The sequence below is a fragment of the Malaclemys terrapin genome, chromosome 14, assembly GCF_027887155.1.
Source record: "Malaclemys terrapin pileata isolate rMalTer1 chromosome 14, rMalTer1.hap1, whole genome shotgun sequence".
Lineage (NCBI taxonomy): Eukaryota > Metazoa > Chordata > Testudines > Emydidae > Malaclemys > Malaclemys terrapin.
This window is the reverse complement of record NC_071518.1, coordinates 4,567,429-4,582,764: the sequence shown is the minus strand read 5'-3', so window position 1 is coordinate 4,582,764 and position 15,336 is coordinate 4,567,429. Positions and strand designations below refer to the sequence as shown.

Genomic DNA, 15,336 nt, shown 5'->3' with positions numbered 1-15,336 from the left:
TCCCCCCACCAGTGCCCCTCACCTGCCGTGCGCTCCCCCTCCCCACCAGTGCCCCCTACCTGCCGTGCGCTCCCCCTCCTCCATCAGCGCCCCCCATGTACCGTGTGCTCCCCCCCTCCCCCACCAACGCCCCCCACCTGCCGTGCGCGTCCCCTCCCCCCCAGTACCCCCCACCTGCCGTGCGCTCTCCCTCCTCCATCAGCGCCCCCCACCTGCCGTGCACTCCCCCTCCCCTACCTGCCGTGCGCTTCCCCCTCCCCCACCAGCACCCACCCCATGCCCTGGGTGCCCTGCCCCTCCTCCAGTAACCCCCCCACACTCCTTGTGCTCTCCCAAACTCCTTCCCCGACCAGCACCCACCCCATGCCCTGCACTCCCCTGGGTGCCCTGCCCCTCCCCCAGTAACCCCACACCCATTGTGCTCTCCCAACCTCCTTCCCCACTGCTCCCCCCACAGGCCCTGCACTCTCCCTGCCCCCTCCTCCATCAGTGCCCCCTGCCCCCGCAGGCTCCCTCTCCCTTCCCAACATCTCTCCCGCCAGCGTACCCCCGGTCCCCCCCACCCCCACCCCGCTGGGCTCCGCCCAGGGCCCTGAGAGGCATTTACCTTCCGAAGCCGAGTCGGAGTCTCCGGGTTCAGCCTCCTCCTCCACATGGGGCAGCAGGTGGCTCCCCGGCGCCACCTCGCACCTGCTGGGGGGGGGAGAGAGGGACAGGGTCTCAGGGGAGGAGCCGAGAGGGGGATCCTCAGGGCTGGGACGCAGGGAGCAGAGGCCCTTGAAGAAGCAGAAGTCAGATCCCAAAGGTGGTGCCCCAAGTAGCACAGAACCCACCAGTGCCAATGCGGGGCCTTGGGGTCAGCCCTCAGAGGGGAGGGCGGCCCTGCTGAGCCACCTGTCCTGCTCCTGCAGCCCCTGGCATCCGACAGACACCCCCAGCAGCGCCCTCTGCCGATCCCACGCGCTGCACTGGCCAGCTGGAGCCCGCCGGGCACAGCCCCGGGGCTGCTCACCCGCCCCAGCTCTCTGCACGGCAGCGTGCCCAGAGCTGGATCCCGAGGCCCCGGCAAGAGCAGCTCAGAACAGGGCTTGGGGCCGGGCTCGGCTCCAGTGCCCACAGCTGACCCCTCCCTAGTTCAGGGCAGCAAGGGAGGAGGTTGGGGAGGGAGGCCCAGCCCCACAGCGCAGCCAGCAGCAGGCACTACCCAAACATGCAGGAGCCCAATGCTGCTCCCTGCCTGGCTGGGAACCAGGCACCGCACACTCCATTCCTCAACACGTGGGGCAACTGGGCAGGGGAGGTGGCGTGGGGCTGCCCAGGGGCAGGGGAGGTTCCTCAGGGAAGGGGCTGCGGTGCCCATGCACAGGGAGATACCAGGACTTCACTGCCCTCGTGTCAGACCAAGGGGCATGAACGCCAGAGGCAGGGTCCCATGCCAGCCCACCCCAAGCTCACATCCAGGCCTGTCTGCAGAAGGGCCCCCTGCTCGCAGCCGGGGCGGGGTGCCAGAGGAGCATCGGGCTGGAGCAGACAGGATGCCCGGAACTGCGCCCTCTCCCCCAGACACACCTCCTAGAGCCTGCCCCTGCCCCAGCCCCTTTTCCGGCTCCGTGTCCCCAGAGACCCTGCTTGGTGTATTTGCCGCAGGCCCCTCCGCCAAGCCAAACCCACGGGCTGGGCTGCGAGGTCTGGCTCCTCACGTTGTACTGGGGCACCAGGCAGGCCAGAGAGGAGGCTGGGCCGGGTGCCCCCAGCGCTGCTCAGGCGGGAGGGGAGCATACCTGGGGGCGGGCGGGCTCCGGGGCTCCGGGGGGGCCACGTGCTCCAGGTCGGTGATGCGCATGAAGGGGCGGTGGAAGTAGTGCAGCTGCAGGATGCAGGCCAGCAGGAAGAAGCCCGGGATGAGGATGCTGGAGAAGAGCTCGGAGACGCTGAACTGCTCCAGGCCCAGGTCGCCCAGCCTGGATGGGAGGAGAGCGGCTGAGGACCAGGGCGATGGAGCCCCCTCCCCCTCCCCCCGGCTCCTGCATCCAACCCCAAACGCTGCTCCCCAGCCGCAGCGAGCAGAGCTGGAGAGCTCCAGCCGGGGCACTGCCCAGGTCCCAGCCAGGCCCAGCCCTCGCCCGGTGGGAGAGCAGCTAGTGTAACCCGTCAGGGGAGGAGAACGGGCATGCCGGCAGAGCGCCCGGCGACGCAGGCTGTTACTGACACGGAGACGCCCCGGTCCCGCCCATTCCCGGCACGTGCTTCGTGGGAATTGCCTGAGCGGCCGCAGCGGGAGCTGGAGTCTGTGCTAGGAGAGGGGTCGGGCTGGGAGAGGCTCTGCCACAGACGGCCTTTGGGGCAGTCCTTGCCCCTCTCCGTGCCTCAGTTTCCCTCTCCATAGCCCGGGGGGGGGGGGAAACAATCCTGCCATTCCTCTTGGGGGAGTCGGCCCCACTCCCAGGACAGACCCTGCCCTGCCGAGGGGATGGGGCGACCCCACCTGGAGGCTCTGCCCCTGGGGCAGGGTTTGAGCACCTAGGAGTGGAAGCAGCCACTGAGCAAGGCTTGGCCTGAAGCGCTGTGCGGGCAGCGTCAGGGCTGGCCGGGGGGTCACTCACTGCTGGTCGGTGAGGCCGGTCAGGTTGCGCCAGTACATGGGGAAGTCCTCGAACTGGAAGGTGTAGACGGCGATGAGCACCAGCATGGTGTAGGCCACCACCAGCCACCAGAAGCCCTTCAGTAGCTTCCTCCACAGGCTGTAGTAGACCTGCGGGGATGACAGCCATGAGTGCCTGGGCCCCGCCTCCCGCGTAGCCCAGAACCCGGCCGCACCCCCAGCTCCCAGCAGGGCTGCCCAGCTTCTCTGTCCTAAGGGTGGTCGCAGCGCCCCCTCTCCTGAGCCCACGACCAGCCAGCACCAGCACCCTGCCCAGCGCAGCCCTGTCACGCCCCTCGGAGCCTGGCCTGGACCTCCAGCGGCAGTGCTAATTCGATGCCCCTTGCTCTGCCCCGCCTGATGGCTGCCACCCGCAGTGGCCCAGTCACCCCATGGGACCTTGGGGGTTTCTTTAAGCCTGGGCACGGAGGGCTGGCCGGGAAGCACCCCGCCCAGCGGCCTGGTGCACCCGCCCACATGACACAGGTGGGTTCCCCATCACAGAGAGCGGCCGGTCGCGGGGTAGGTGTCCAGGCCGCCCTGGAATCAGACAGCAAGCGGCTGCCGAGGCCAGCACCCCATGCAGGGAACATGCCCAGCCTAGGCGCCTCGCAGGGCTTGCCAGCCAGCCTCTCCCGTCAGGTGCAGGCCTCACCTGGAAGAGGAGGAGGCAGAGGAGGAAGAGGAGCATGTAGACGATCTTATAGACCACCAGGCGCCCGGCAAAGCTGACCACGATGAACATCCCGGCACACACGTAGATCCAGTACTTGGCATAGAGATCCGTCAGCAGCTCGCCCAGGAACTTCAGCATGCTCCGCGGCCGGCGGGGCTCTGCAGGGCACAGCGGGTGAGAGCCGGGGACGTGCCAGGCCTGCACCAGCGCAGCAGCTCCGGGAGACCCAGCATGCACATTTCCCTGGCGGGCGGCAGGCTCCAGCCCCAGACATGCAGACAGACAGCGACGGGCGCGATGCCCGGAGCCAGGGCAGGGGGATCAGACATCACCCACAGGTGGCACCAGGCACGGTTCCTGGGATCAGAGGTCACTGGTGCCCAAGATGCCCTGCTCCGTGCCCAGGCAGAGGGAGGCAGCTCCCCAGCCCCCCACCCCCCATTGCAAAGCAGCGAGCGTGCCCAGGCTGCTCCGAGCAACACCCGTGGGCCCTGTTACCGCGGGCAGGGGGCACATGGCTGCCCTTGTCCCCCCACAGTTCTATGTGGCCGGACGCAGACCAGCCCCTCATCATCCCGGCACGCAGGTCCAGCGCCACGACGGCCCTGGCCAGGCACAGGCTGCGCCCGCTCCAGCCCGGGGCAGGGCGGAGGGCACAGCAGCGTCTCCCCTGGCCAGCGCGCACTCCCTGCGGCTCCCCCTCCAAAGGCTGCCGTGGGCTCCCCGTGGAGGTGGGGGAGGCTGAGGCCCCGGGCAGGCCGTGGGGGAGGGGTGCTCACCTGCGTCGGAGACGGTCACCTCCAGCAGAGAGGCGGGCGGCCGCCGGCACTTCAGCAGCTTCTCCTTCACGAACTGCCGCAGCAGCAGCCAGAAGGTCAGGGTGTAGAGCAGCTGTGGGGAGCAGCGGGACATCAGCCGGGCAGAGGAACCAGCCGGCCCGGAGGCAGACGGGCAGCGGGGAGGGGCGTGGGGGATTACCTTGGCCCCTAGGTCCAAGCAGGGGTATTTGGTCCTGACCAGCCCCAGCTGCTCCAGGCTCATGAAGCCGACGCGGGTGGGCAGCTCGGGCTCCAGGTCCATGCCCCAGACGTATTGCAGGCTGCAGAGCGCCAGGCCGTAGAGCAGGAGGAAGGGGGAGCAGAGCATGGCGAAGTGGTGCCGGCTGCGGACGATCCAGATGAGGCAGGCCCAGAGCAGCAGCACGAAGGTCAGCCAGCTGTGGTAGGTGATGCTCCACACCTGGCCGGGAGAGGAGGCTCCGCCCTCAGGCCCTGCACCTGGCTGGTGCACCCCTCCCCATGTTCCATGCCAGCCCAGCCCTGCCTGCACCGGGGCGGGGAGCCCCAGTATGGAGCCGGCGCACCCCCTGCCCAAGGCAGCCCAGCCCCCAGTGGGGCTCAGGGCCCCTGTCCAGAGCTGGTGCACCCCCTGTCCATGCCAGCCCAGCCCGCACCGGGGCGGGGAGCTCCAGTCCGGAGCTGGTTCACCCCCTGCCCATGCCAGCCCAGCCCCCACTGGGGCTCAGAGCCCCTGTGCAGAGCTGCTCCCACCCCCCATGTCAGCCCAGCCCTCCCCAGGGCTCGGAGCAGGTGAACCCCCACCCCATGTCAGCCCAGCCCCACTGGGGATCAGAGCTCCGGTCCGGAGCTGGTGCAGCCCCTGCCCAGCCGCTCGGAGCCCTGCCCCAGGCTCACCATCATGGCGATGAGGGCACAGACGTAGCTCTGGTTCATGATCACATGCCCCAGCGCGTGCAGGGGCAGCCTTTGCCTGCGCCGCTCCGGCTTCTTACTCGCTGCAGAGAATCACAGGGATGGTTAGAGCAGCCCCAAAGCTGCCCAGAGACACCCCCAACAATACCAGGCCACCCCACGGCTCGTACCCATCACCTCCCAGAGAGGAGCCCATCCCACTGGGCACGAAGGCTCCAGCTCATCTCACAGCCCCGAAATCCCTCCCCCAGCCCCTTCAGCTCCACCCCCCTGGAGGAGACAGAGTGAGGCTGAAAACTGGCCAAGCACCTTGGGACTGATGTAGATCGAGAGCGGCACCGACAGGTCAGGGGCCGTGGGGATCAGACAGCGATGGGCGTGGTACCCGGGGTGGGGGATCAGACAGCGATGGGCGTGGTACCCGGGGGGGGGGGATCAGACAGCGACGGGCGTGGTACCCGGGGTGGGGGATCAGACAGCGATGGGCGCGGTACCCGGGGGGGGGGATCAGACAGCGACGGGCACGGTAACGGAGGGGGGAGGGAAATCAGACAGCGACGGGTGTAGTGTCCAAGGCCAGGGCAGGGGGGCTGTGGGGATCAGACAGGGATGGGCGCAGTACCCAGGACCAGGGCAGGGGGCTGTGGGAATCAGACAGGGATGGGCGCAGTACCCGGGGCCAGGTCGGGGGCCGTGGGAATCAGACAGGGATGGGCGCAGTACCCAGGACCAGGGCAGGGGGCTGTGGGAATCAGACAGGGATGGGCGCAGTACCCGGGGCCAGGTCGGGGGCCGTGGGAATCAGACAGGGATGGGCGCAGTACCCAGGACCAGGGCAGGGGGCTGTGGGGCTGTGGGGATCAGACAGAGATGGGCGCAGTACCCAGGACCAGGGCAGGGGGCTGTGGGAATCAGACAGGGATGGGCGCAGTACCCGGGGCCAGGTCGGGGGCCGTGGGAATCAGACAGGGATGGGCGCAGTACCCAGGACCAGGGCAGGGGGCTGTGGGAATCAGACAGGGATGGGCGCAGTACCCGGGGCCAGGTCGGGGGCCGTGGGAATCAGACAGGGATGGGCGCAGTACCCAGGACCAGGGCAGGGGGCTGTGGGGATCAGACAGTGAGGGGCGCGGTGCTCGGGGCCAGGTCGGGGGCCGTGGGAATCAGACAGTGACGGGCACGGTGCCCGGGGCCAGGTCAGAGGCCGTGGGAATCAGACAGCGACGGGCATGGTGCCCGGGCCAGGGCAGGGGGCTGTGGGGCCGTGGGGAGCAGACAGGGATGGGCGGGTGCCGAGGCCAGGTCAGGGGCCGTGGGGATCACACCTGGGCAGCGGCACAGGAACAGACCCTCCCATTCTGCACCCCAACACCATGGGTAGCTATGCGACTCCTGGAGGGTGCACATCCCTGCAATGCTGAGCTCTGACCACTAGGAGTCACCTTTGCTTCACCCCAACTGAGCTGAGCCCTGGTGCTACTCAGCCAGCCCCGACTGCTGGGGTCCCTTTAACACGAGCAGGGCTGGGGGGCAGCCCATGCCCACCTCACTGCCAGGGGCAGAGCAGGGCCCAGGGCCTGTGTCAGCCAAGCCCTGGAAACTCCCCTCTGGAGGCTGCACCATCCTGGGTGCAAGGAAAGGGGGTTCCTGGGGAGGGGGCTGCAGGCTTGGGGTGAGGACCAGCTAAGGGCAGAGGGAGCTGGAGCCAGGCAAGTGGGGCTGCAACGGAGCCCTAAGCCCAGGGAAGTCCCGTGGCACCAGCGGCTGGCACCGCAGGGCAGTGCCCAGGGAGGGGCAGCTTCTGCAGTCACTCAGCTGAGCAGCTCCCCAGCGTGTCTCTCCTGGGCTGCTTACGGCCTCTTACCTGGCCCGATCACGTGCATGGTGCAGTTTTCAGTGTCCGCAGCTGAGGCCTCGGTGCCCGGGGACAGCATCCGCTGGGGGAGAGAGACAGGAGTGGGGTGAGCCCCAGTCTGGAGAGCGTCAGGCCTGGGCATACGGGCTGCCAACACTAGGCGGCTTCACAGCCACGGAGGGTGCAAGGGGCAGGTCTATGTGCTCCCCTCCTCCTGCCTCCCCCGCCATTATCTGCCCAGCGTGTTCTCTCTCTCACACACACTCAGACGCACCCCTCCTGCACCACAAGACCCCCCCACCCAGTGTCCCCAGGCCCTTGACCCTTTCCCTCTTGCCCCCCCCCCCATGGACTCTCCAGCATAAGGCACAAGAGCATCCCCCTTCCATGCCACCCCCCTCCGGCCCCTCTAACCCCACGAGCCCCTGGCTGGCTGGTGCTAACGGCCCAGCACCCCCCTCTGCCCTGAGGGAAAGCTGGGGGTGGGGGGCTCCCTGTCACCTCTCCGAGCCCTGGGGAGTCTCCAAAGGGCAAGCGCAGTACAGGGGCCCCATTCCCGAAGCCCCAGGGGCCAGTGGCTCCACTCCTGACCTCGGTGTCTTCTGCCAGGCAGTCTCCCTCCCTGGGCCAGCTCTCCAGCTCCACCAGTTCATCCTGGGGCTCCGCCGCCACCGCTGACGCCTCTGCCTTGTCCTTCTGGGGGGGGAAGGGGGGAAGAGCCAACCTCAGCGCCTCGCTCCCACACGCACAGTGGGGCAGGGACCCCGGTGGGGTCTCCCCAGAGCCAGGCAGAGAAGGACTGCGCCCTCCCTGCTCCGAGCGGGGAGATTCTGGGAATGAGCCGCCTGGAGCAGAACCGTCCCCGTCCCTGCTCTGGACGCCGCTGCACGTAACGCCCCCAAATCCCCCTGGCCACATGCCCCATTTCCCTCTCCAGGGTTCCCCAGCACTCTGGGGAGCTCGCTGCAGGGCACAGTCCGGGCCTGGCAGGGACCCCTCACTGAGGAGGACAATCTGCAGTGGGGCAGCCAGTGCTTTGGGGCTCTGGCCCCACCATGCTACGTAGCAGGGCGTGAAGAGTTCCACTTTCAGCCACTAGCTGATTGCTCTTTGTCCACATCCCCAGGTTGGCACCGGTGCCCTCTGGAGCACCAGCTTCCCAGCTGGCACAGCAGCTGTCGGCGGCACCTTCCCGGGCGCAGGGTAGGGCACAAGGGGCAGAATGGGCCCAGCACTGTGTTGTACACGGCCCCAGCGCCCCTCACCCGTTCAGAGGAGTCCAACTTCCTCAGCTTCAGCAGAGAGGCCACGGTGAAATACAGCAGCAGCAGGACGCCGGGGTTCACGTAGACCGGCCAGGGGTGGCTGGTGTTGAGGAGGAGGGCGTTGGGGTTAGTGCAGTTCAGCGGCAGGATGAAGGCCTTCAAGCCGAATACGCTGGAGGGAGGAAGGAGGCGGCGTTACACCCCTGGGCGTGGAAGCAGGGCCAGGCTGGGAGCTGGCAAGCCAGGCTGGGTACGGAGGTGCCGGCGGCTGGGTGGCTCAGGTACACGCTGATGTTCATTCACAGGCTTGCACCGGCCAGAGCGTGGGGTGCCCCAGTTCTGAGCACGCCCCAGAGCCCCTCTCGCTGCCTGGGACGCCAGTGGGAAAAGCAGCTGCGCTTTCTTCCACAACGGCACACTGTTTCCTTTGCTCCGTTTGCCATTCGCCGCCCCCCCTTCCCCGTCTGCCGCCTCTCCCGGCCACTCTCCAAACGGCACTGCCTGAGCCTTTCCCATCCCACCTCTTCTCTCCAGGGCTCCAGCCCCCCTCGCAGGTCATCCCTCCACTTCAGCTCTGTCCTAGAGCCAGACAGAACCCCCCTGCCGGCCCAGTGATCCACCCGACCGGGGGGCTCAGGATCGGTTCTCAGCTCAGCCCTCCCACCCCAGCGTCCTTGGCTTTCCACACGGCCGCCGCGCCCTGAGCAGAGGTTCCCGCTGAGCTGAACCCAGCCATCATACAGCTGAACCCAGCTGGTGACCACACAGACGCCTGCGCTAACCGACTGAGCGTCACAGCCCCACCGAGGCACAGAGCAGGGCTGAGCCGGGCCGGGCCCACACCACACACAGCAAACCGGGGGCAGAGCTGGGACCAGGCCCTGCGCTAACCGACTGAGCGTCACAGCCCCACCGAGGCACAGAGCAGGGCCGAGCCGGGCCGGGCCCACACCACACACAGCAAACCGGGGGCAGAGCTGGGACCAGGCCCTAGGACTTGCTGGATCCCGGTCTGATTGGCACACTGACGAGTGGCACGTCCGGGGTCCCTTCACCGGCAGCTGCTTCCATCAGCCCCCCCGGCTACGGGAGAGCTCCTCCTTGGTGACCCACAAGTCCCCCCTCCTTCCCCGGTCCCTCGGGGTGGGGGAGGGGGACTATTCAGGGGAACCTTCTGGTACCGGAAGCAGGTTGCTAGGCAGAGTGGAGGTGGGAATATCACCAGTGGGAGATGGGTCCTCCCCGCAGCCGGAAATGGGGCAGGCGATTGCACCCACCTGTGCTGCAGGACGAGGCCACAATGCCCATTGTCACCCGAGTTGGAGGGGCAGCCTGCCACAGGTGAGCGACGGGACGGGGGCAGGCCAGCCAGGCTGCAGGGGGTTGGGAGGGCGACGGGACGGGGGCAGGCCAGCCCAGCTGCAGGGGGAAGAGGGGAGATGGGACAGGGGCAGGCCAGCCCGGCTGCAGGGGAGTGGGAGGGCTCTGGATGGGGCGTCAGAACACAGGAGGGAGGCCAGGCCCGGTGCCTTACCGTGCCCAGATGCTGGCGGGGGGGAACAGCCCCTGGATGAACGGCGCCTGGTAGCTGTAGATGCAGAGCAGGTGGCCGGCGGCAAAGACGCCCACCATGACGCACAGCGTGTTGAAGCCCAGGTGGCTGATGGGGAAGTGGCAGGCCCACCAGGTGCAGATGCCCACGAAGAGCAGGTAATAGATGCTGGAGAAGGCGGATGGCAGAGCGATCCCTGGGGAACGAGCCGACACCGGGGCTGTTGAGAGCTGCACTAGCCGGGTCAGGGCTGGGGCTCTCCGCCAGGGCCCTGCTCTGAGACCCCAGGGGGGCCCCACACTTCAGCACTGAGGACAGAGGCCTCGGCACCGACCAGGGGCAGTGCCAGCTAGGATGAGAGCCCCAGACTCATCCCATGCCCAGGTCACGGACCCTACAGTGATCCGGCGACGCTGGGCCAGGAGAAACGGGAGAGGACCCTCCCCCCGACACCTACCTGCCAGAGCCAGCAGCAGGATGACCAGACACTTCCCGACTGCCAGCAGGAGCCAGTGCGCCCTCACCCGCAGCGTAGCAGCCAGCAGCCCCTTTCGCTTCGCAGAGCCCACCTCCTCTGCAGCGCCTTGCCCAGCCGGCCTCTCCAGGTCCTCCTCCTGTAGGGAACGAGAGCCAGGCTGGGTCACTGCGTCCCTCGGGCCCTGCAGCAAGGGCAGCCGCAGATCTGGATGCCCTTGGTCGGTGCAGGGTCGAAATCCAGGGATCCAGCCCTGCACGCTGGGGGGTGACCCAGACACACACACCCCCACGCCCCGGCCCCACAAACCAGCACTCCTGAGGCTGGTGCGACGAAGCCCCGCAAGAGGCAGAGCCGGGGGCTGAGAGGAGACAGTTCCTCTCTTCAGGGGGCGTGGCACACACGTGGCCAAGATACCACTGACTAGTAGTTAGCGCAGGGGTGGGTGGGTGGGAGGATTCTGGAGTTCTATTCCTGGCTCTGTCACAGACGCACTGTGTAACCATGGATAAGTCACTTCCCCTCACTGTGCCTCAGTTTCCCCATCTTCCAGATACCTGCCTGGCTTGCGACCCCAGGACACAAAGGGCTCATTCTCCCTACAGTACAAAGGCGCTGAGCTAGTCGGAGGCGCAGGATGAACTGAGTTCTGGCCACTCGACGCACAGCAAAGCAGACAGACCCATGGATTGCACAGAAGGATGATATAGTCACGGCGCCCGCCAGGGAAAGGAGACCCGTTGATCAGTCTCCGTGCAGGGCACCGGGTGCGAGGTGTCAGAGCGAGGGAGGGCGGGAGCAGAGCCTGCGCTCAGGGATCAGTCGCGCTGGCTGTACGGAGCCCAGAACAGACATGGCCCCCCAGCAACGTTGCTGGGTCCGGTTACCGGACAGGTCGGGAGGTGCAGGCAGCCTGGTCAGGCTGCGGTTTCAGCCGACGTGCTGATAGAGTAAATGGAGACAGAGGCGCCAGTTCTAGACCAGCCCATGGCGCGCCGCTGGCCCTATGGGTGGGGGAGGTTCTAGGGGTCTGGTTTATATGCCCATGGCCGGGCCCTTTTCCTACCCCACACGAGAGGGCTCTGCACCCCACACCACGGTCATTTTAAGCAAAGAGTACCCAGGGTCCAGTGGCTAGAGCACAGGAGTCGGGCTGGGCCTGGCTCTGCCCCTGAGCCCGGGTGAGTCCCGCCCCAGCTCCAGGCCTGTCTCCCAGCAGGAAAACGGGGCTAACCAGACCTGCTTTGCAGGGATTTTGTCAGACTCAGCCAGCTGCTGTTTGCGCGGGTCTGGGGTGGAAGGGGACTGGACGCGGCCCAGCAGGAGTTTGCTGCAGCTGCTGGGGAAGAGCGTCGTCTCCTGCTGGCAGAGGCGGCAGGCTCCCCGCCACGGCTCCCGGGGGAGGATGGCTGGAGAAGACACCGGTGTTCCAGGGAGTCGCAGTGGAACCCGCTGCCCGGCCTGCTCAGCTCTCAAAGCACCTGCCATTTCCACAGCAGGGCGGGCGAGGGAATAATAAATACGGAGCACCGAGGAATCTGCCGCCGGAACAGCCACACCGGGGCACGTACCAGGCGTGCCGGGAGCCACTTGCCCGTCTGCCACTTCCTCCCTTCACTGCAGAGATTTCAGACAATGGCAGCCCAGCTGTGGTTACATATAAATGCCATGTGTGATCATCTGCCTGGCAAGGGCACCAGGGGGCAGCCCTAGGTACAGAACTGCCACGCCGGAGCAGGGCACGGCCCAGCCAGCCTGGTCTCCAGCCTCTGACAGTAAGCGCCCAAGAGAACGCTAGAGATTTAGGGGCAGGGGCTTCTCCAGACCTTTGGGAAGGGGAAGGGGATTGGGGATCCCCCCTGGGCTCCACTGCTCTCACAGGGCACTTTCCAGCCGTCCATCGCAGTGGCATCACGCAGCACCCTCACCCCACCGCAGGGGAAACTGAGGCCCAGCACCAGGAAGCGGCTCCCCCACGGTGGTAGTGAATCAGTGGCAGAGCTGGGACGAGGACCCAGGAGTCCCGGCTCCCAGGTCTGTGCCATGCCCGCTGAGTGACGCTGCCTACCAGACGACGAGCCCGGGCCACAATGTCCGGATCCAGACCCAGGCTCTTCCAAGGTTCTGGTGGGTCTGGTTCAGCCCATTGCTGACAAAGTCAGACCCAGACTGTTCGGGCTGGGCCGACCCATGAGTGGGGTGGGCGAAGGTGCCTCATCACCCCATGTTCAGCCGTGTCCCCCCTGGCCATAACCTGAGCCTCCAAGTCAGAGAGTCCCAACCTGGGAGTATTTCTGGGTTGGGCCACACTACAGAGGAGTGGGAGGGTGAGACAGGCTGGGGACCTGCCCCGTCCCATGGGGGTCACTGGAGATCAGCGCACTGCCCCAGAGGTTTGGTTGCTGCTAACTCACACGCTGCCTGATCCTCCAGCCATCCCTGCTCTGTGTGGCTCTGGAACAACGGGCCCAGCCCCGCTGGGGTGGGAGCCAGCTGCCTCCGCGCTCCGCCCCGCAGCCCTGCACCTGGTCTTGTTTGTCTCATTAGCTGCTTGGACAACACATTACAAAAAGCCTGTTTTTCTTGGCGCTGCAGCCTGGGTTCCCAGCGCCGCCTTCTGCGCTGATCCATTCTCCCAGCAAAGGTATTTGCAGCTGACTGGGCTCCAGCTGCCGCCTGGCACCGTCCAGGCCTGGGCGCCGGGTTCAGATCCAGTTCAGATTACTTCACGCACACAAACACACCGAGGGCTGGCTGGAACCTTCCCCTGGAGCCCTCCCAGCCTTTCCACCCTCACCTCTGCACGCACCGCTGGCCCCCACTCTGGGGGATCTGCAGCGAGAGAGCGCTTCAATCCGAACTGGAGGGGACGGGCAGCCGCGGAGAACTGGGCAGCTCCCTTCTGCACAGGTGGATGTGGCGATAGGGTCCCTGCTGTGCACCCAGGGGAGCCAGGCCTTCTGGAGGTGGAATCCCACTGAATTATGGGGGTGAGGCCCCCGCCAAGTAGTTCCATTTCTGCCAGCAGAGCTATGCCAAGGCAGAGGCTCTGGGCACCATCCATCAGCACCAGGGCGTCTCGCCCGCCAGGCTGCCAGGCCCAGGGTGGATCGCTCACGAGCGCCAGTCACAAAACAGGCCCCGGGACACATGGAGCAACAATTCCCAGCAATGGGAGAAAGCGAGGGCCCTTGGGGCCCCCTGGCCAGAGAGCAGGCCGGGGTACCGCGGGCTGCAGCCACACACAGCCCAATCAAAGGCACGAAGGAGCCATGTTCTGGGGTCACCCTGGCTGAGTCCCCTCCTTTGCTGTCTGAGCCTGGGCCCTCTAAAGTGCTGCTGCCGGAAGGTGGGCAGGGACTGGTCTCCATGTCTCCCGTGGTCTCCAGTGCCCAGCAAAATGCCCGGTGCCTGGCCGCAGCCCAGGTCGGCTTGCCAAGAGCACTGGCCGGAATAACCTCCCCGCCCATCTTCCTCCCACAGCTGCCAGCCTCCATCAGCTCTGCGGGGCCAGCTCTGCCAGGCGCCCTGCTGGGCACTCCCCTTGGCTGGCCACGAGGCCAGGCCGGGACAGCCAGTGTTGGGAACAAAGAGAGATCAGAAGCCCCAGCTTCCCGTGGGACGTGGACACTTCCCCCCTGCCTCCCCATAGGGGGCTGGAGCAGCTGAGACTTAACTCCCCACCTCCGCAGCCCCTGGCTCGCCCGGGTCCAACCCGAGCTCTCCGCAGAGCACCCAAGAAATGGCGTTTCCTGGCAGCAGCGGCTGGTGCAACCCCGCGGCCGGCGCAGCTGTGCCAGCCACCTCGCTGGGCGACGTTCTCACAGGCCAGTGCCAATGGGAAACGAGGCCTGGCCGGCCCTGAGTCAGACTGGGCTCTGTCTCCTGTGGGCCGGGGGCACAGAGGGTGGGGAGAAGCCCCCTGGTAGCTTGGCCAGAAGCAAGCAGAACGGTCTATCCCCAAGCAGCTCGCTTTGGACAGGCCCCTGCCAGAGCTGCCTGAGTACTGGGGAAAGCGGCCAGGCCGTATCTCACGCTGCTTTACAATCCTTCTGGCATGACGCCTCGTGCCACACCTGGAAGGAGGGTACCGGGGGCACTGCCCCCATCTCAGAGACGTGGCACCGCACCGTGAGTCAGGACACAGCCAGAACCCAAACCCGGACTTGCTGCTTTAACCACTAGGCCCTGCTCCCACCCAACCCACACAGTACTGGACACAATAATCCACTCGCACCCCCCTAAAGGCCGCCCCACGCAGGGTACTGGTGACTGGGTCCCCACCCTGGGTTGCAAGCTCAGCTCTCTGCCAGTGAGTCTATTCAGCCCAGGCACCAAGCAGGGACAGGGGAGCTCTACAGCGCTCAGCTCTGGGGTCCTGAGCTGGAACGAGTTTGCTGGGTCTCTACCTAGTCCCGGTCTGGACCCGTCCCAAAGCCAGTTGGGTAGGACTGGCAGCCTTCAGCCACGAAAGGGCTGGACTAGGCCCAAGGCAGAGCTCTGTGGGATGAGCCAGCCCCCCTGAACCACCCCTGGGTGCAGCAATCAGCCCCCTCTGGCCAGCAGGGGCAGGAGAACACCCTGACACACATCCCCATCGTGATCGCTGGCGCCATACAGCTCTGAGGCGGGCAGGGCAGGGCAGGGCGTTGGGCTGGGAGAAGCTGAAGAGTTAATATTCCCAAAGGGCCAGGGCCTGCGCCCCCGATGCCAGCCCAGGTGCGGTGGGCCTGAGGCTGGCCAAAGCCCACATCCCCCGCGGCGCTGCCCCCAGCTCCGCCTTTGCTTTCTGCCCTTACAAGCGCCCCAAGGCCCCCCGACAGCTTGTGGTGGCAGCAGGGGGACATCACTGAACACGGCACCTGGCAGCTCCCACTACCGCGAAGGTCCCCAAACAAGCCAACCCCCCAGTGCAGCCCGACAAGCATCTCCAAACCGCAGAGGGAAATTTCCTTCCCATTCCCTCCTGCCAGCGTGGCCCTCTCTCCCTTCGCCTGCCCTCCAGCCAGGTGAGCCCAGGTACCAGCTGAGGTCCCGGAGGGGCAGAACATGGGGGGATCTGGGGATCCAGAAGAGGCAGGAGGCCCTGCTCCCGCGGCCTGGGGCTGCTCAGCCGAGCTCACTAAGGAATGTGAATCTCGAGGAATGTTCCCAGGGGCC

The 15,336-nt window shown here is 66.7% G+C and overlaps 1 protein-coding gene across 4 annotated transcripts in view; it reads right to left on the bottom strand.

Moving 5' to 3' along the window:
• Positions 1 to 15,336, bottom strand: part of PIEZO1 (piezo type mechanosensitive ion channel component 1) — a 103,229-nt gene that overhangs the window by 25,382 nt on the left and 62,511 nt on the right. For 3 of the 4 annotated variants that reach the window (XM_054048840.1, XM_054048838.1, XM_054048841.1), the window contains exons 6-17: positions 10,159 to 10,315; positions 9,684 to 9,897; positions 8,150 to 8,321; positions 7,476 to 7,580; positions 6,894 to 6,966; positions 5,012 to 5,112; positions 4,296 to 4,556; positions 4,097 to 4,208; positions 3,297 to 3,475; positions 2,604 to 2,752; positions 1,782 to 1,961; positions 608 to 693 (exon numbers count right to left, since the gene is read on the bottom strand). In XM_054048840.1, the coding sequence (XP_053904815.1) occupies positions 608 to 693; positions 1,782 to 1,961; positions 2,604 to 2,752; positions 3,297 to 3,475; positions 4,097 to 4,208; positions 4,296 to 4,556; positions 5,012 to 5,112; positions 6,894 to 6,966; positions 7,476 to 7,580; positions 8,150 to 8,321; positions 9,684 to 9,897; positions 10,159 to 10,315 (1,789 nt within the window). The remainder of the gene's footprint in view (positions 1 to 607; positions 694 to 1,781; positions 1,962 to 2,603; positions 2,753 to 3,296; positions 3,476 to 4,096; positions 4,209 to 4,295; positions 4,557 to 5,011; positions 5,113 to 6,893; positions 6,967 to 7,475; positions 7,581 to 8,149; positions 8,322 to 9,683; positions 9,898 to 10,158; positions 10,316 to 15,336) is intronic. The other variant, XM_054048839.1, reaches the window with a different exon arrangement.